This window comes from Chelonia mydas, chromosome 14 (assembly GCF_015237465.2).
Source record: "Chelonia mydas isolate rCheMyd1 chromosome 14, rCheMyd1.pri.v2, whole genome shotgun sequence".
Classification (NCBI taxonomy): domain Eukaryota; kingdom Metazoa; phylum Chordata; order Testudines; family Cheloniidae; genus Chelonia; species Chelonia mydas.
This window is the reverse complement of record NC_051254.2, coordinates 4,248,009-4,268,991: the sequence shown is the minus strand read 5'-3', so window position 1 is coordinate 4,268,991 and position 20,983 is coordinate 4,248,009. Positions and strand designations below refer to the sequence as shown.

Genomic DNA, 20,983 nt, shown 5'->3' with positions numbered 1-20,983 from the left:
TCCCCACGCTGTCACGATAGGCATGGGGGGAAATGCGGAGGTGCTTGAGGGAGAAGCAGACAGGCTGTGATCAAGCCTGCATCAGTGGCAGAGCATTGGTGGGGTCGATGGCGCAATAAATTAGTTGCTCTGTTAACAGGTCTCCATTTGAATTGGACTGGAGGTCAGGAGAAGCAGGGTTCCTGTGCACGCATTCTGCCACTCCTGGAGATGCCCCTGACGGTGAACGTGCAGAAGTGGTTCAGGGCAGTGCAGCTCACGCTTTCCCACGAGTCACCCCCTTGTCGGAAGCAAATTGCCAGTAGGCCACCAAATTGCCCTCTTGTCCCCAAGGCAATTCTGGCAGCCCAGCCTTGGAACATCTTGGTGCGTGAGAAACAGCTGCTTTCCTTTACACGGTCCCAGCCTGAAACAACCCCCTCAGTGACCTAATCCAGAGATAAACACGTTTACAATGCAGAACACCTGAGCAATCAGTACTACCTCAATACATCACTTAGTCATAATCCCAGCATTGCTATTGTCTCAGGGCAGTAATTGTGTTTGCAGAGGAGTTTCCCAACGAGCTTTGCAGGCTGTATGCCTACCAATTATTAACTCTTGGTACCCCATAAAGCGTCAATCACCATCCAAAAGGGAAATGTCTCTTTCCCTAGTTCAGCTTCTAAAAATAAGCACAGGTTAAACAAATAAATACCAAAGCTTGCACTTCACTAGCACCTTTCGTTCCGGATGTTCTCAATGGGCTACACAAATCCGACAGACTTTCTCTATGCCCATGCACGCACGCATTATATAATACCTATGAATGAGTCACGTTAACACTGCTGAAATGCAGCCATCTCTGAGGGGAACGTGGGAGCTGTTTAGCAGCACCCAGCAAGATTTAGGGACGGGACAAGAATTATACCAAATTACACCAAAGAGAGAATTTAGGAAGGGAAATGTACTGGAAGATACCTGAATTCAGGGAATTTGGTCAGGATGTCAGGGGACACGTTCTGATCATAGTTACACTGATGTAAATGCACTAATTTAATTGCCTTCAGTGGAGTTACTATGGAGCTAAATCAGTGTACCAGAGAGAACAATTTGGCTTGGGGCATTGGTGCACCGTACATGTACATTATTAATAGCTTGAGTGCAAACTGTTCCTCTGAATGTTTCCATTGAGTTTAAGGCCAGATGGGACCATTAGATCATCTGGGCTGACCTCCTGTATATCACAGCAATTAATTTTTACCCAGATACTGCTTTATTAAGCCCAAGGACTTCAGTTACACTAAAGCATTTCAATCCTCAGGAGACCAAAGAGGGAAGAGAACAGGAGAGACCAAAATGCCACCAATGCCCGAGGCCCCTGAAACGATTGTTAATGTTGTCCATATAAGGATATATGAACAGCTGACAAGCTTGGTCTTTAAATTTGCTTTCCTTTTCCCACAAACCACTATAGCGATTGTGATGTTTTTTGAAAAATGTTTCCTTTTACTGGGGAAAAAAAAAATGCATTAAAGCATCCCAAAGTCTAACAAGTTAACCACAGCCAACTGTTTTTGCATAGGATTAGAAAATCAAAAGCAGAGTAATCAGAATGAAAACCAGTGGAGAAATCTGTAGATCAGATTTAACTAATAAAGTTATAAAGATCTACACTGGATTCATCAACACATACTTATTCATAAAAACTTAAAAGACACTGCTGCAATGAAAGTCAACGGGAGTTTTGCCATAAACTTCAGCAGGAGCCAGCCCTTAATTTTTGAAAAGAGGACCACAAATTAGATCTATTTCCGCAGTCAGAAGGCTGCCAAAACTACCAAACGTAAGAGAATACCAACGCTTTCATTTTGAGATTGCACAGGATGTACTGGGAATAAAAGGGGGCAACAACCTGACTTACTACCTGGATACAGAAAACCCAATGAGTTTTCTTTGTGAATCATTTTTTGAGGAGTAAGTGTTTCAGAGATATAAGTGAAAAGCTGACAAGCTAGAACTAATATCCACGAGGAATTGAAAGGGATTTAGAGAGTTGTTTAGTTGAGAATACGAAAAACACATAAGTATCTTCTTTGTTAATATGGAACTGCAAACCCCAAATGTTATAAAATCATGAATCAGGCCCCCCAAAATCATGAGCTTATTTTTTTAAAAAATCAGGAGAATTTTTTTTAAAGGTAATAAATGTGGGGGATCTTTTTCGTAGTATCCCGGTGTCACATTTTCAAGCTTTTGCCTGCAACTATCAGTGTTAGAAATTTACTTTTTTTTTTTTTTTAAATGAAGACCGAGATTCTCAGGTATTCATATGACTCCAGGATCTGGGGCTTTAAGCCAAACATAAAACATTGCAAGACTAGCAATAAAATTACAAGAGTTGGCCACACTGTTACTAATAGCTTTTTGCCCGCTACTAGTTTACTTCTTGCCTATAAAGAGGCTTATTTGTTACGCAAAGAGGAAAGCATAGCTGTTCGGAAATGTTTGCGTACAGTGGTTGTTTGTTATTGAACAGTCAACAGTTTCTTTGGGAACTGATCCAACTCACTGATCTTCACTGAATCAATGGAAAGACATCCATTAATTTCAACAGGCTTTGGATCAAGTCCCTGTTGAGGTATCTCATTTATTAGAGCTCTTGACCCTTCTCAAAGCGCAGAGAAATACTGTAATTTGAGTGGTGCAGAGGCCTTGCGTTAGCTTTCTGCAAAGTGGCAAATTGGCAAAGTGGCAAATTCCATCCTCTTTCAATACCTGGCCCCTCTTGATTGTAATGGGCATGCAGATGTGCGTGCCATGCTAAAGACAAGAAAGGACGATGAAGTGAGAGGATGATCCAGTGGTTAGGGTGTAGTCTGGAACTTTGGAGACCCCGGGTCATTTCATGCACTGCCACAGACTTTTGGCAAGTCCCTAAGAATCAGATTTTTTAAAAGGTATTTAGTAGCGCTGTCAAGCGATTAAAAAAATTAATCGTGATTAGTCGCACTGTTAAACAATAATACTATTTATATAAATATTTTTGTTTTCCTACATTTTCAAATATATTGATTTAAATTACAACACAGAATACAAAGTGTACAGTGCTCACTTTATATTTATTTTTTGTTATAAATATTGGCACTGTGAAAACAAAAGAAATAGTATTTTTCAATTCACTTAATACAAGTACTGTAGTGCAATCTCTTTATCATGGAAGTTGAACTTACAAATGTTGAATCATGTACAAAAAATAACTGCATTAAAAAATAAAACAATGTAAAACTTTAGAGCCTACAAGTCCACTCAGTTCTACTTCTTGTTCAGCCAATCGCTCAGACAAACAAGTTTGTTTACATTTGCAGGAGATAATGCTGGTCACTTCTTGTTTACGATGTCACCTGAAAGTGAGAACAGGCGTTCGCATGGCACTGTTATAGCTGGCGTTGCAAGATATTTACGTGCCAGATGCGCTAAAGATTAGTATGTCCCTTCATGCTTCAACCGCCATTCCAGGGGACGTGTGTCCATGCTGATGACAGGTTCTGCTCGATAACGATCCAAAGCAGAGCTGACCGATGCATGTTCATTTTCATCATCTGAGTCAGATGCCACGAGCAGAAGGTTGATTTTCTTTTTTGGTGGTTCGGGTTCTGTAGTTTCCACATCTGAGTGTTGCTCTTTTAAGACTTCTAAAAGCATGTTCCACACCCCATCTCTCAGATTTTGGAAAGCACTTCAGATTCTTAAATCTTGGGTCCAGTGCTATATCTATTCTTAGAAATTTCACATTGGTACCTTCTTTGTGTTTTGTCAAATCTGTAGTGAAAGTGTTCTAAAAACAACATGCTGGGTTAGCATCTGAGACTGCTATAACATGCAATATGTGGCAGAATGCGGGTAAAACACAGAGCAGGAGACATACAATTCTCCCCCAAGGAGTTCAGTCACAAATTTAATTAATGCATTACTTTTTTAACAAGCGTCATCAGCATGGAAGCATGTCCTCTGGAATGGTGGCCAAACCATGAAGGGGAATACAAACGTTAAGCATATCTGGCACATAAATACCTTGCAATGCCAGCTACAAAAGTGCCATGCGAATGTCTGTTCTCACTTTCTGGTGAAATTGTAAATAAGAAGCGGGCAGCATTATCTCCCGTAAACGTAAATAAACTTGTTTCTCTTAGTGATTGGCTGAACAAGAAGTAGGACTGAGTGGACTTGTAGGCTCTAAATTTTTACATTGCTTTGTTTTTGAGTGCAGTTATGTAACAAAAAAAATTCACATTTGTAAGTTGTGTTTTCATGATAAAGCGATTGCACTACAGTACTTGTTTTAGGTGAACTGAAAAATACTATTTCTTTTACCATTTGTAATAAAAATAACATAAAGTGAGCACTGTACACTTCTATTCTGTGTTGTAACTGAAATCAATATATTTGAAAATGCAGAAAAACACCCAAAATATTTAATAAATTTCAATTGGTATTCTATTGTTGAACAGTGCAATTAAAACTGCGATTAATCACAATTAATTTTTTTGAGTTAATCACGTGCGTTAACTGCGATTAATCGACAGCCCTAGTATTTAGGTGACCAAAGATGCAGATAGTCACAGAGTAGGATTTTCAAAAGCAAATCCCAGGCTTAGAATTCCCAATGACATCAATGGGAGTTAGGTACCTAGATGCTTTTGAAAAATCTTGAGATGCCTATCTGCATCGTCAGACACCTAAACATCTTTATATATCTGGTCTCTCTGGGCCTCAGTTTCCCTTGTATAAAAATGGGATAATTGTACTCGCAAGTATGTTCTGAGGGTAAATGCATTGAAGATTGTGAGCTAGTCGGATGCTACAGTAATGAGCCTAAAATAAATACCTAAGACCGAATAACGTGAGATAATAGAGGCACCCCGTTACTGCAAAGATTTCTGCATGTGCTTAATTTTATGCCCTATGATTGTCATTGAGCTAATTAAAGTTAAGCACATACAGAAATCTTTGCAGCATCGAGGTCTAAATGTGTATCCTATAGTGGCAGGACGTTCAACTGTAGCCTTTTTAGTAAATGTCAGCTGGCACGGCGCGTCTTCTCCAGGCAGAAATATTGTGCAACCCTGCAGCATTTGGCCTTATTTGTACTTAAGCAGGGTACTGAGTGGGCGTAAGTATTTACTAGCTAAGTTCTTTTGGGGTTAGCATGTGTTTGGAGGATGTTCACATGCATGTTGCACAAGACATTACATGTACAGCAAAGCTGAGATACTTTCTGCCTTGAATGCATAAAAAAACCAAAGCAAGAAAGCAAGCTAACCTCACTTCCACCCCATGCATTCTCCAAATGTTCCACCACCAGGACTGGCAAAGCTCTTAAGTCTAACTACTCATATAAGTGAAGCTGGCACTTACAAGGGTCTCGTTAAGGGTGACGAGATCCATGTTTATTTTGTGTAAGGAAAACAAGAACATTTCCATTTGCCCTGTGCCATTCATTTCAGGATCTTACAGAATTTTGCAAACCCTTCATTAGCCCTCTCCACACTCTTGAGAGGTGGCTAACTATCATTGTCCCATTTTAGAGATGAGAAAACTGAGACAAAGGCCCAAATTTTCAAAATCCATCCAGCGCAATGTTGTCTCAGTCTGCAGACCCCTGGGCACGAGCACAGTAATCGATCATTAATACTGATAAATGAAGATACCACGGAGAACACCCTGAGTAGCACAGTGATCATCAATGAGCCACTCGCTCATTTGACCCTGATCAGGACTTAAATCCAGACAACGAGGGTGCATTTTTAAAATGGAATCAGCAGCTTGTGCCAGCTATTGGGGGCTGGGACCGCCACCCCAGACTCTCTCAGTCAGTTTATCTGCTTAGAAAGTGAAGAATTAAACACAGCATCGTTCAACATCTCTTTACAGCAGAGCCTGCCCTGTGCCAGGTGCTTTCCAAACACTCAAGAATGCCCTGTCTCTGCTCCAAGGAGCTCCCCATCTAAAAGGCAGTCACGGAAGTTAGTGTCAGGAATGGGGTCCTGCAGGTGGGCCTGGGACCAGCCAGCTAACCGCAGCTGAAAGCCCTCATTGGCCAGATTGCCTGAGTCCAGCGGTAGCACTTCGCCAGTGGCTGCTCAATGCTTATGCCTGTGGCTGCCTTGCTCCCAGCCCTGCTCCAGTCTGCTCAAACCCTGCTCAGTTTCTGACCCTGGACCTTTGCCCCAGCTCCAACCACTAGGCCAGACTGCCCACACCCCAGTCCCTGCCAGTGAATGGAAGGGAAACAATAGGCCATTATACATGGGACACCAGACACACAGAGTACGTCAAAGAAACTTGGAAACAAAACCATCCCATGGTTCTTTATTTTATCCTGATGCCCGGGATCCATGGATTCACCTCAACATCTTGCCAGTCTTAAAGGGCGAAGGTAAAAAGCTCTCTCAGTTACTTGTATGCCCCCTACAACCCTGTGACCCACCCTGGCAACTTTTAACGCATTTATCCTCCTCACAGGCTGGGCAGCGCTATTACCCCAAAGGAGGGAATTGAATGCAGCTCCCTCATGACCTCAGCTAGCATTCTAACGACCGGGCCATCCTTCCTCTCTATATTATAGCTCAGTTCAATATCCTTATGACAGTCAGTTTCTTCCCGCGGTAACAGCTGTATCCCAGAGTGACAAGTGGAACAACTCCCCATTGCCTCGTGCAAGGCAGCAGCATGTTTACATTGTATTTGCTCAGAATGCCGCGTTTTCATTGACAGCTACTGTTCCCAGGCATAACTTCAAGCCTGGACTTCAGCCAGACGTTCAATCACAACAAGACAGACATATATAATTTCCCTTCACCTCTGGGGCACAAACAGGAAAGAAAGGCTTTCATGTTATTTTCTACAATACCCTTCCCCCCATTTCTTCAGGTCGAACGTTCATGATGACCTTGGCTGGCTACATCTAACGCAGGATTAAACACATTATGGGATGTCATCTCCCAGCCATCTGAGGGCAAGGTTTTCTCGAAATAAATAATGGGGTTTTTTTGGACCAAGTCACACCACACCCCAGAACTCAAATCAGAACATGGCGCTTACAAAATCCACTGCAAAATCCTGACCTGGGGACACTCCAGACACTACCCAACCACCCAAAGGCTTCTACCCTTCACATCCAGGCTCCTGGTTTAAAATGAAAAGCCAAACCCCTGACAGACTTTGAACAATGTTGGCAGTCCAACCAGCTTGTCTATCGGCTTGATTTTCAAAGATGCCAAGCACCAGCTGCTCCCACTAATCTCATGGGATGGGGATCATGGCGTACCTCTCTAGAGACGACATGGTTCTATGGACAGGATACAGGACAGACTTAAGCGGCCTTGCTTCTCTCTCACTGTAGGGCCTTGGGCAAGTCACTTCTCACCTCTGTGCTGAAGCTGACCTGTCTGTTCCACAGGGATAATGGTACTTCCCCCTACCTTTGGTCAAAGCCCTCTGAGGTGGCCACATGGAAGCAGCAATTCTCATGGGTCACGCTTTCAGCTCCTTTGCCGCTCTGAGATCCCCAGGACAGGTAAAGAACGGACATCGATGGCAGGAACTTCCCCACACGTCTGCCTCAATCTTCTTTGGGCGGGATCACCTTCTGTTCCCACTCCATCCTTGGCCTCTGCCAAGACTGCCAACCAAACTGCCAATTAATACCCCTTGGGATGGCGGACTTTGTTGTATGGATTCCAAAGATGACATCCTGGTTCCACTGAAGTCCATGGCAGAAAACTCTTTCACCTCAGTTGGGGCCAGGATTTCACCCCTACTCTCTAGGACAATTGTTTTTATTATTTCTCCTAAGCCTCAGGAGCTGACAAGTGTCAGATGCAGGACTTGATGGATCAATGATCTGATGTGGCATGGCAAATCCAACGAACAGTGAACTCCCTGCAGTATGAATCTAGATATTGATGCCAGCTGATAGGACTTCTCTTTGAAGAGGTTACTCTTTGGTGATGGAGGGGGGTTGGGGGGTGAGCTGTGTGGGGGGAGTACATGTGGCGGGGGAAGGGGGGAATAAGGTGTTTGTTGCAACTTGAGGTGCATTATTTTTGGACTGTCTCAGAATAAAGACCTCAGGCAAACCGGAAAGAATCGAATTAAGAGGAAGGAATGTAATAAAATGCAGGGAGGAGAAGAAAAGGGAAGGATCGACTGCAGCAAAGTAAGTCAGCAAAGACTCTGAATTTCCCATTTATTGAAACTAATCACAGTTAAAAGGTCAGGTCCATTGGCAACCAGCATTTTTGTATTATTCAGAACGACGTACAAATAAATACAGACAAAATCCAGCCAACAAACTGAACCAAACCACAATTCCATGGTTTTAACTTAGTTCATTAGTGCCTAGTCCTCTTGCATTCCTACAGCCTCTCTAGGAGGATCTACTTATCGTTTACTGGGAGACTGTCTCCGGCGTACATGGCCCGTGAATCTCTGTGGCATACATATTACAAACATAAGCCGGGAGGGCTTGAGCTGCCTAGATATCAGCCAGGCAATCCAGCTACTTACTGTGCCTGCCCAAGTGTCTAATCAAACCCCATTTTGATGGGGGAGAACAGCCTGCCTAGAAAGTGAACAGGGATGTGTGTTCTCCATCATTATCTTGACTTCTGCTTTTCATTATTCAGCTTAGTACAAAACAGTCAAATTCCACCATGCTCATTGTGTGAGCGCGCGTCTGTCTCAGAGAAGCAGGGCCTGCTCCTGATCTGTTAAAACAAGTTACTCTGAATGTTCGGGAGCCATTGTTAGCCAAACACACATTTGGAAAGTGGGAGAAAAAAACGCCAAGGCGGTGCATTGCTGAGTGTTCGTGTTGGGCAATGAATTAATCGGATGAGTGCTGGGGAAAATGAGAGTTGTCATGAGGACCAGATTTATCCTTCGAAAACTAACATGGACTCCTTCACTGGAGGACCCCACTAACAGGCCAACTTCTGGGAAGAGCATAAATCAACACTTCGTGGAGATTTTCACTCTGATTTGAAACAGCAACCATAAAACAGCAATTTATGAAACAAAATCACTGGCCCATGTGGGTAATGGACCCTGCTATACTACAGAGTCATGTAGCACTTTACGAACAAATCTGTATAATCACAGCTTGCATCCTAAAAGATTGCACATTAGAAAACAGATGTCCTCTTTCAATTTTTTGAAGAGGCAAAAAATTGCCCATTGGACTATCCTGGAGTAAGGCCCCATTAAGAAGACATATCCAGCAGGGAAAACGGATGTCGTCTTCGCTTCTACATCTTGATATGATTCTCACAAGGTTTCATTTTTTGTTGGTTCAGATTACTTGTATCCATCAAAACAGATGATGCCACTAAAAATTTCTCAAGCCCCAGCAGTATGTATTAGACATGCTGCTACACACTTATTTGTGAAGGTTCCCATCTTAGTGCTGGCACTTCCATACTTCCAAGATAGATTTCAGAAGTTTAGACACTACACAAACTTACCCATCAATTGTTCTACTACTTAATCAGGAGCCTCTTTAGACATTTGACTGTGACTCTCTTACTGCATATAGAACAAGTATGGTCAAAACCAAAAGAACTCTGACCATTACGGAAATGCCCAAAAATGGGAGGAAAAGTAAACCGCAAACTGCAGCCTGGCTGATGTATGTTTGATCGACGACCCAGTTGAGAAGAGAAAGAATTTGGTGGCAAAGGAAACGCAGGACCTGCAAGGAGCCACCAATTTTTGTGCTTTGAAAACAATCAATGTTATGTTACAGCAAAATATATATATATAAAATCATAGATAATCAACACCAAACCTAATCAATATATATATAAAAAAAATCTAGAAGAAGAAAAGTTTCCAGTTCCAATCGCTGCCATGCAAATTGCTCAGATGTCATCTCCCGTTGGCCAACAGTAAATCCGCCCTTATCCAAGTCCAACATCCAGGGACATCATCACCACAAACCCTAAGATGGAGGTCCAGGAAGCCAGCTTCCCATTGCCACTGCAAGGAGGAAAGGAGAGGGAGTGAGCGCCTATGTTTCAGAATGTCCTTTCAGGCTGACAGCAGAGTTGTCTTTACTTCTCACCTGTGAAAAGAAGGGAATCTTCCAAAATCCTCTTTATTCCCCCATCTCTTTGAAGGCCTTACATCATGCTGACCTCCAGTCAAAATAAGACTCATCCAAGCTGATCCTTTGGGAGATAGAGTCAAGGGTGCTTCCCCTCCTCTCCTCAGCCCCTGTGAGCTCTCGCACCCCAGCAACTAAGCTTAAGCTCCCTCTGCCACTGAACCACCTCAGAGAGAGGCTGAGCCATCTTGGGGATTCAGACATGCAATTCCATTCAGATGAATGGGGGACATGTCTTCGACTCTCCTAGGTGGCTTTGAGAATCTTAACCACAGATCTCGAATGCAATTTTCTCCCCTAACATCTCACTGAGGCAATAAACGGAATCAAGGAGGGACAGACTCATTGTTTCCTGCATAATTTATACATAATTCCTAAGCTAAAAGTGGGGAGCTGACACCCCTTATAGTGAGTAGCTTGACAGCTGCAATCACTGCTACGGATTGGTTAAGCACCGTGCGCCTTCCACTGTATTTATTTGTTACCACGTCTCTCCCACCCCACTCTGTTTCTCTCACCCATCTGTTGTCTTTTAGATGGTAAACTCTTCAGGGCCAGGACAGTCCTTCATAGTATTTTCATACAGCACTTAGCACCATGGGGTCCAACCAGTTTTGGGCAGAGCGTTATTACAATAGAACTGTTCAGTGATAACAATTTCAAGCCACACGCATCGAGGGACAGCTCCAAAAGACAAATATCTTAAAGAGCCACTCCTGCTACATCTCACACCAGTTCAGTGAATTGCAACCTGATAATTCCTTCAGCAAAGCAAATGTATTTAAAAAATAACTCTTTTCCAAGAACATTCACAGTCAAACAACAGCAGCAGCAAAATTCTGCCAATCTTGAGCAAAAATAAGGAGAGCAGTCAACCTCCTTAATTCATCAATGCATCTGATGAAGTGAGCTGTAGCTCACGAAAGCTTATGCTCAAATAAATTTGTTAGTCTCTAAGGTGCCACAAGTACTCCTGTTCTTTTTGCGAATACAGACTAACACGGCTGCTACCCTGAAACCTCCTTACAGTTCATTATGGCTTTGCGTCCTGTTGCTTGTTGGAAATGGGCTTTCACACGTGTGTGCCACATGGTATAAGCCAGGGTGTGGATGGAACCTGTTTTTAAGAACACATCTCTGAGGTATGACAGTTGTTGGCAAATGGCTGAAATGCTATTAACAGTGCTAGCTTGTAAAGTGGCATGTGCCCTCTTAATGCAAATGTTCCATGGTCCTCGCGGATCAGACCCCAAGGTGTTCCTTTGCACTACAGCATACCCTTCCGTGGGACGAGGAAGGAAAGAGAATTTAGTCACAAGCAAAGGCCAGCCAATGAACATGGCTTCCGGGTGTTGGCAGCTAGGCAATTGGCAGAGCAATTTCCCTTACCTGGTTTGTGCTTCTGGGATGATGTCATCCATGACCACATAGACCATAGCACCGGCAGCAAAGCCCAAAGCATAGGGGAGGAGCGGTTCTGCCAGAACCATGGCAAAGGCACCGAAGACACCAGCTAAAGGTTCCACCATGCCACTTAGCTGTCCGTACCTGTAAGAGAACCAAGATCAAAAGCCCTGAAGGGACACAGGAAAAGCTTCCTTTACCCCTTTTTGTACCCAGCGTAGTGCGTTTGTTGGACCCCAAGGGCCCAATCGTCCCACTCAGGACATGGATACATCCCATTAAATGGAGCTATGAAGTCTGTAAATGCAGAATGCACCTTGCAGGTTCTGATTAGCATTAGGCTGCCCTGCTTTTGAGAGTGCAGAGCGGATGCAAACCTGCTTTCCCACCCCCGCACCTGTGTGAAGAAAAAGAGATGTTTACCAGCCCTTGCAAAACAAAGGAGAGCATCTGAGCCCTTCCTGAGCAAACACAGCAGAAGACAGATCCCCTCCTTTCATCTGGAAGGTGACGAAAGGCTGCAGACAGACTTGGGAACATCTGGCTCCAAACAGGCAAACAATCCTCTAATTTTTCCCCCAATGGGTCTCTCCCCCACCCAGTTTATCGCTACCCTCCACGCAGTGGGCCCTGTGAATCAGCTAAGCATTGGACCACTGCTGAAGGAAGTCTGGAGTGGGGATCCCTTCAGAACACGTCCATTTTCCCTCTTTAGGTCCTATCTGTGCTACAAGGTTTTGCTGACTGTGGAGCCCAGGAACTGGCAACCTTTGGCCCACGGCCCGCCAGGGTAAGCCCCCTGGCGGGCCAGGCCAGTTTGTTTACCTGCCGTGTTTGCAGGTTGGGCCGATCATTGCTCCAACTGGCCGCGGTTCACCGCTGCAGGCCAATGGGGTCTGCAGGAAGCGGCGTTGGCCGAGGGAAGCTGCAGCCAGCACATCCCGCAGCCCCCATTGGCCTGGAGCAGCGAACCGCGGCCAGTGGGAGCTGCGACTGACCAAACCTGTGGACGCGGCAGGTAAACAAACTGGCCCGGCCCTCCAGGGGGCTTACCCTGGCGGGCCACGGGCCAAAAGTTGCCGATCCCTGGTGTAGCCAGTTGGTTGCATGACTCTAAACACCGTTTGATGACTAAAGTTCTGTCCTTAGCTGTGGATGCTAACAATGTGTTGCCTTTGCTGGAAGCCTAGATTGTCCTTCTGTAACTGGTCCAACTCCCTGGTTTCTTTGCAGCGCTTAGACCTTCTAACCATGCCAGTCTAATTCCTTCCTCCCAGCTCTCTGTCTGGTCAGAGATCCCAGAATGCACTCGTGCTGCTTTGTGCGGATGTCCTTCAGGTGCTGTTGTGACACTACGGGGATAGCAGCCTAGAATTTCCCAGAATGCACTGAGATGAACACAACTGGGCAACGGGAGAGGTGTGGCTGCACAAACATGGGCAACAAATGGGAGCGGTGTGAATAACCGTGTTTGGCACAAGCAGATCAGATAAGAGCATCAAAAACTGGCTAGAGAAAACATGGTGGTATTTTTAGCATTGCCAGGCCTTAAGACAGGCCAGAAAGGATGGCCCTGCCGTGCTGGACAGTGAAGAGAAGGTAACTTTAAGGTCAGAAGTTAAATTTCTGTAAATGTGTTGGAGCAACAAAGAAAGTTGTGGCATAGGCTCTGGCCTTGGTGGACCCACTTGTATCCTTCTCTGAATGGCCTTAGAAGTGTGACGTAGGAGAGCAGACACAAGGGGGTCAGCCCACAGGAGAGGTGACTCTGCAGGCAGTAGAAACCCGATTTAAGCATCACGCTCTCTTTTGTTCATCTATTTTGTCTTCATTTGGCCCCCCGAGTCCACCCCATCCCAAGACACTTGCAACCACTGCTACCGAGGATCACAGTTCAAACCTCGCCTATTCTACAGCGGCGGTGTGGCCACAGGAGACAGAACATACTAGTGGTTGTTTTCCTTCTTCCAAGCTGGAACGAACGTGAGCTGCACCAGTGGCTTGCCCCACAACGTCTGATCACCACGAAAACATCAGTTGCTGAGCGTAGTAATGCTGGACCAGCAAGACCCTGTCTCCTGCACTGCTCCCAGAGCTGCCACCCAGTACACAAAGGCTGGAGAAAGCTTTAAAATAGAACAGCTTTTCCCCAAACACAGCCAAGCCGCTGATGAGTCCTGAATTGGAGCTAGCAACACGGCACTGCATAGAGAGCAGCACGTTATAGGCAACCTGCAGCAACAGCAGCTGGGAAATGGCTTGACGGGAAACACGTTTCAAAGCTTGAAGAACGTTTTAGGAGGAGCACTACTTACCAAAATGCTCTCCATGTTGAAAATCCGGCACCACGCAAAGGAAGGCTGACAGCAAGGCCTTCTGGGAAATTCTGAATTCCAATCCCAATCGCTAAGTTCCTACCAAAATAAAAGCAATACATGTTATATATCATTCCTCTGGGAGGAGAAGGGCAGGGCAGGATAGGCCTTAAAAAAAAGTTATTAAGAACGTCTCTTTAATGTAAGTGCTTTCAGCCCTTGGGGACTAATCGAATCATGTTAACACAAGGCACTTCTAGAGCAAGTTTTATCTTCAAAGTGTTCCACGTCTGTCAACCCCTGGAAGCAATGGAGAATGAGATGAAAGATTTGCCCAAGGACACAACCAGACAGTCAAAACCCCAGACTTTCCAACTCCCAGCCTTGTGCTCCGAACTCTTGACCAGACCTGGCTGTTGAACAGGGAGAGCCTCAAGTTGTTCATGAGTGACCCACTGACTAATTAAGGAATGGCAAAGATGACAGGGGGGCGGGGGGGGGGGGGCTGAAGGGTGTCCCTGGGGGAGAGGCAAAGCCACAAGGATTTGGGTTACGTTGTAGGAAGTTAACAAGGGTGGAGAAAGAAAGGTAAGGCACAAAGGAACCCCATGCAGTGCAAATATACCCTCCCTGATTGCTCCACTTTGCAAGCCAGGCTGCACTGAGAACTGCCTATTCAGATAACTGTCCTTCCAATACACGGGTTATTCTGGGAGATCGGACAGCCAAGGTAGAACAGCCCTGGGATCCAGGGACCAGTTTGTGGCCCATCCCAGTTACCACCAAAATGGATTTCCCACTCCTCCCAGCTGGTGCCACACGAGGAGGAATGAAAGGACATACTGGGCTACACCTGCGGATGTGAACAGGGATCCCCATAAGTCTTCAGAGGCAGCCCTGTTTTGCTAGCTCTCCGAAAGGGGCCAGTTTCCTCCTCTCTGAGATGCCTCTGCTGTTATGGGAGGTCAAGTCAAACAAGCTCCGCTTGCAGCCTACATCAGATAATGCAGAGGTTAATCCCTCTCGTTTACTGTTCATCTCCCGCATTGTCTGCATGGTTGCACAGTCACCCTATTGTTTGCTTTTATCCCCTCCTGCACTAGCTGTAGGGTTGTGTGTTTTTAACCTACAGGCTTTTAAAAATATATATATAACTTTTAAACAAACCCTGCTCACATTCAGAGCCTGGATCACCCAGAGGGGAGAAGCATGCTGCACTAGAAAGGCTGCAGCATCCACCCCCAAACGAGAATTTGGCCACTGATGCACTAGTACCCCAGATGCACTATCCTGCAGCTGAGACGTTAAACAATGGCCAAGACACAGGCCGGTCCAAAGCCTGCAGGCGGTCAGATGAAACAGAACTGGCATCTGAGTCTGCAACTCACCCTGGAGGATCCGTACCTGCAACTGCCTCAGGGCTGCTGCTTTCCCCAGTATCCCAGCCCCGCTTTTCCGTTCCACTCCTTGCTGTTCCGGAGACCGCCCCATTAAACTTCAGCCGTGGGAGCAGGTGACCCTGCTTGGATAATAAGGTGCCCAAAGCGCAGCACTGGGGAATCAACACTGAGAGACAGGCACAGACAGGTCCACGAGTTCCATTCTGGTACCCACTCCGTCCTGGGTGGCTGCAGAAGGGAATACTCCCAGCTTCCCCGCTGCTCCAGCATCTAGCAGTTAACACCGGCAGGAAAGCACCCTGTCCAGCCCCAGTGGCTGGCTCCTAATGACTGAGCTAGTGGGGAAAGTGATGGTGGTTTTGCTTGTTGGCCTCCAATTTCATGACAGTGCTAACCGCAGCCCTTCATCTGCAAGGAGGCAGGATTTTGAAGCTCGCAAGCAGGCTAGCTTGCGTGGGGAGAAGCTGTTCTGACAGCTGGGCGCTGAAGAATGGATCCCGCCGCGCCTGGCCTAGACAAGCACTTTGGAGGGTCGAAATGCAAACATGCTCCTTCCTAGGCCACCCTCAGCAGCAACCAGCTGGTATGGCAATGAGGACAGCGGGCGCCCCATTTGGAGCGCAGGGCACATGGATGGGGGGTGGGAGGGAGGCTGGGAAGGGGGACGAGAGCACTTGGTCATAAAGTCATTTTAAAAAATCAGCCTTTGTGGAGCCCAGCTTTGCCAAGTGGGAAAAAAAAGAAGCTTTATAAGGAGGGTGATTCGGGTTACAGGGGAAGAAGAGGCAGGACATTTACAAGGCTTTAAAAAACATTTGCAAACATTTAAGGACCCCAGCCCGCTTGAGAAATGTCTTGTCCTCCCAAGCAAGTGGGGGATTTCTGTCCTTGACTCAGGGCAGACGAGGCGCTGGAAATGCCCTGTGTTTTAAGAGTACCAGAGTTAGTTGTGCCGGCTCCTAAGAATGGAAGGTTGCCACATTGCAGCAAATTGTGAGCCAGGAATTAGGCTTAGATGCTCCAGGTAGACATGCTGACTAGGTCGTTCTTCCCAAAGTCGGCCACCACGGTGCCAGAACCTCTTCATTAGGATCAGGAATCCAGGAGGACATCATCCTAGGCACCCTCACAGATGCAGGAAATAGTAACTGGGGTTGAGTCTCTCCACTCCCCCCAAATTCCCCAGGATAGCCTCATGTTCCCACAGGTCCATCCAACGTCCTGCAAGGAATCACAAACCCCTCTCCCGCCGCCGCTGAAATCCCGTTGGAGCATAGCAACATTGCAATGCAGCCATTGGTGATGTCACAACACAAAGCTCGCCAGGTCACGACAACGTCACAAAGGCAGAGCGTTGCTTTCTCTTCAGATAAACTTATGTGGCTACTTCACGTGGCTTTGCACACGTTTCTCTGTGGATTTGTCATTCGTGCAGCAAAGGGACCTTCTGAAAAATAACTAAAAATGGAAATCAGATTTCCATATTTACAGAGGGAGGATGGATTTTTTTAAGCACTGTTAATATAGTAGCTGTGGTTTGGTGCCCAGTCACTTTTGCACTCCAGTTTTAAAACCATTGACAGCTCACAGAGCAGCCCCTTTAGATGCCCCCCCAACCAGGAACTGTCAAGGGACAATAAATAAAAATACACCTCTTTAAACAAACCCCAGAAGTACTGCAAAGTAAACAAACTTGTCAGGCACGTCCAGGAGGGAAGGAGAATCAATCAGGATGGAGCCTTGGTTTGCATTAAGAATCTGAGCGTTTCAGGATAGCTTCAGACGCACACTGCCTCCCCTGCCCCGTTGGTTACATAAAAATCTTGGCATGGCTTGTGCCGAGACGGCTGTTACAAAACCATGGGCTCACGTGCACCATTATCTACCTATTGGATCTCACTTTGCTCAAGTCTGGGAACACTATTTTCACCCCTTTGCAATCTCTTTCATGTGAGGTTTCCACCAGCTACCCTTGAAAAGGAAACAAAAGCTTCACTTATTTCCCCCACACCCACATTTGACAATTGGGTCTGATGTCATGAACACGAGGGACTAAGTACCCTGGAGGGCACAGTCTGGGCAAAGTCTGGGCGAGCTTTTCTCCTTCTGCAGCTCTGCCAAACAGCTTCAGTGCTGCCCTACAGTAACCCTCCTCCACCCACACTCTGCCATCGCACCCTCTCCCCTGCAATGCTGCTTCCTAAGCCAGCCTTGGGACCTCATTCAGCTCTGCAATGAAGCTCAGTCCTAATCCGCCACACCTTCTGCTGAGCCAGTCTTGGGCCCCTGCACCCTTATGTTTCTACCAATGTGCCTCAGTTTTGATCTCTGCCAGAGCTCACTTATTTCCGTACTGCTTCCCTCACCGCACACAATTCTGAATTTAGCAATCCGGGCTGCAAATCAAAGGCAGAACTCTCTAGTGAGCACCAACTCATTGTGCACATTGAGCTCAATGTTTTTTGGTTTGGGATTTTCTTCCCCCCCTCTGGAAAAATGACAAATCAACCTTTTTTGCCTACGGTCGGTGGGGAGGTAGGAAATCAGTGTAGTTGCTGTGAAAACCAGCATTGACCATTGGGAATTTACCCTGGGTGAAACATACTATTCCTCTGAATTTCTACAGTACCTTTTATGGGAGGACACTGGCAAGTTTCACCAGCATCCCTTCATTTAGCTCCACAACCCGGCAGCGGGGCTGAGATGCTCGGCATGATCTGAACTGTTGTAAGGGGAGAGAAGCCGGCTTGCCCAAATATAAACCGCACCAGGACGAAGCGGGCCCGTCTCTCCCCGGTGTGCATAAGCAAGTGAGAGTCTACTGCCGATACCAGCCAGCAGAGTAACTCCTTTCGCAGCAATGGCAGAGGCTGACAGCACTGAAGGTCCCAGACTCAAGCCTCACTGTGATAGGTATTATCATTATTAGTGGCTTTAAAGTTGTGGGTAGAGGCCAGGCCCCGTTGTGCTGGGTGCTGTGCAAACAGCTAGCAGACACTATTATACCTGCCCTAAAGAACTTACAACCCGAGTGTAAGGCTATAAGCAGCAAGTTGAGAGAGCACAAGCAACAGAGGGAGGATCCTGACCGCAGCACACCCACTGCCAAGCTCTGTGTAAGCATGACGGCCGAGGAGAGGTTTAAAGAAGACATCTGAAGGAGAACGGTGAGGTGGCTTTGCACGGTGAGCACATCCCACACATATGGGGCAGCATGGGAGAAGACTCCACGTGGCTACACACACACACGGGGCGCAGTCTTGTCCCCACTAAAGGACATGGCAAAGTTTCTATTGACATCAACGCAGCTAGGATTTCTCCCAAGAGGCCTGAAGTTTTCCATAACTCTGGTTTCAGGATAAACACAGGGCACCCAACTTGACACCGGCACTGGAAGCTCAACTCCACTGAAGTGCATGGAGATGGGCCAGCAGCTGACCCGATGCCCAGGTCACCACTTTCGCAGCGTTGATCCATAGGCCGCCTTTCCAATTCCCACCCCATCACAGTGCGGCTGCGGCCGTGCGTCGCAGCAGGATGAGACTGTGTAACACCAGTGCACCATGGCACAACAGCGCGACATCACCCTGTCGCTAGAATAAAAGGGGTCCCACCTCCGCACCGACAGTCAGATTAGAACTTCAGTGAAGCTAAGGATTTTCTCCCAACATGTAACAAGTTTTCCATGACTTCAGTTTCCAAGTAGACACGGGGGGCCAAATGCAACACTGGTACAGCGGGCACAATTCCACTGAAGTTCATGAAGTCATGCCAGAGTGAATCTGAGCCGCAGAGACCAGTGGGTAGCAATCCCCGAGCAGGCATTCCTGAGGTCCATAACCCACAGACAGACATCACAGAGTCTGGAGAGATACTTCAGCTCTAGCCAACAGCTGAGGCAGAGAGTCCTAGGAAAGGTCTTGCCTGCACCGCACAGCTGCCGACCAGACCTGAAACGCAGGCCCACAAGGGCTGGTTTCATTCTTTCGCCAGTGGCTGAAAGCTCCCTTTGCAGCTTTAAACACTTGTGTTCCTATTAGTAAAATCAGACAGGTGAGAAAAATCTCTCTGGGTTGTTTAAACTTCTGACATGGTTTACAGAAGAGCGAGTGAGAGGCTGTGGGTGTCCTTCACCAGGACAGACCATTACAATCAAAAACTTTATTCACGGGGGGGGAGGGGGGGTGTGCAGCAGGGAAAACATCCCTTATAGAAAACAGTGGACCCACTGTCTGTGTGCTGGGTTCCCCCCCCCCCCCTTCCTTCCCTTGCCTTAGCACAAAGCAGCTATTACTGGTCCCGACCACAACAAATTAATGGGAGAGGGAAGTGTGAACCAAGGGGTCTGTACAAAAAGAACCCCCCGAGGTCTCTCTTCCCCACCCCCCCTCCACTCCCACAGCACCACCCCCTCTGAGCTTTCACTACTGGGCTGCCTTAAAACAAGGAGAGACTGTGAGAAAGCTGTGATGGGGGTAGAGCACGAGTGAGGTGAGGGGCAGATGTGGGAAAGGGAAATTTAGCAAAGACTAAAGATTTCTCCATTATAGCTAAGAGAAGCCTAAAGCTGAAGCATTTATCCCTTTCCCAGCCCCCACTAATAAAAAGCGGACCTGACACAAACCCCCAAAGTTTATTCAAAGTATATTCTAAGTGGAAATGTATCAAGATGCTCTTCTTTCCCCAAGGGCAGAAAACTCTGAGCATTTGCATGCTTTGCTCCTTGCTAGGGCTACAGCCTGTTCCTGTTATTTTGCCCTTTCCTTCCATTCCAGGCACGGGCATAATTTGGAGGTGGGCAGGAGGAGCGTTGACCCCCCCAAACTGAAAGCCTTGGGCAGATGTGGAATTTGCTTCTCCATGCCCGGCCCCGTTGGCATGACTGAGGCTGCCACCCCAAACACAGAAGTCAAACTTTGCCAATGATTCCAGGTGGACCCCCCAAACACCTCCCTTCAGGTTCCCCTTCTGTGCATGCTCTCTGGACTCTCGCATGCACTCTCTGCGCTCAGCAGTGGCAGGCCCCACTGGCACCACAGGGCAGGGCTTTAGTGGGTACTGCCCTGTGAGGGACAAGGGCCAGCACTATGCTCAGACACAAGCTAGCAGGTGACAGGAGTGCCACAGTGGCGCTGAAGGAAGCAGGCTGCAGAGATCAAACTGGAGAAGGCTTGCTGGGTTTGGGGTTCAGACGTGGTTTAAAACTGTAAAAAGGGGGAAACTCTGGCTGGAAACCCAGTTCCTGATTAACCTGCAGATTACAGTGGGAGGGAGGTGAGTATTATCCCATCTAACGGACGATAGGGAACCTAAGGTGCTATTGGAAGAATGGGGATTAGAACCTGGGAATTCCTGAATTCCAAAGCTAGGCTCTTTCTGTTCTCTGCTCCCTCCTGACTCTGCCACTTAGGGTCTGGACTCAGGCAAAGGCCATCCCACATTCTGCTAGGCTCCTGGTTTCCTCTCTGCTCATCCACAGGTCCCCTTGCTTCCTCTTCCATCTCTCCCATTCCAGAAGCCCATTCTCTGCCTCTTGCCACCACAGGGAATCTTAGTGCCTCTTGTCACCTCCGTAATACCTTGGCCACGGCCTCGCATCCTCGTTCGGGCCTTGAGAGTTTCCCAGACACTGCTATTTGTACCTGGGTGCGAATACTTCATTAACAGCATATGGAGTCTGGGAACAGACCCCTTCTCACTTGCTTCGCCTTGGTTCA

The 20,983-nt window shown here is 46.8% G+C and overlaps 1 protein-coding gene across 17 annotated transcripts in view; it reads right to left on the bottom strand.

Moving 5' to 3' along the window:
- SLC39A11 (solute carrier family 39 member 11) overlaps window positions 1-20,983 on the bottom strand; it is a 399,980-nt gene that overhangs the window by 131,772 nt on the left and 247,225 nt on the right. For 9 of the 17 annotated variants that reach the window (XM_043528943.1, XM_043528947.1, XM_037913480.2 and 6 more), the window contains 3 exons: window positions 13,867-13,965; window positions 11,537-11,695; window positions 8,202-10,020 (listed from right to left, as the gene is read on the bottom strand). In XM_043528943.1, coding sequence (XP_043384878.1) covers window positions 9,942-10,020; window positions 11,537-11,695; window positions 13,867-13,965 — 337 coding nt within the window. In that variant the 3' untranslated portion in view covers window positions 8,202-9,941. Of the gene's footprint in view, window positions 1-8,201; window positions 10,021-11,536; window positions 11,696-13,866; window positions 13,966-20,983 lie in introns of those variants that run through there. The other 8 variants (XM_037913472.2, XM_043528939.1, XM_037913475.2 and 5 more) reach the window with 1 other exon arrangement.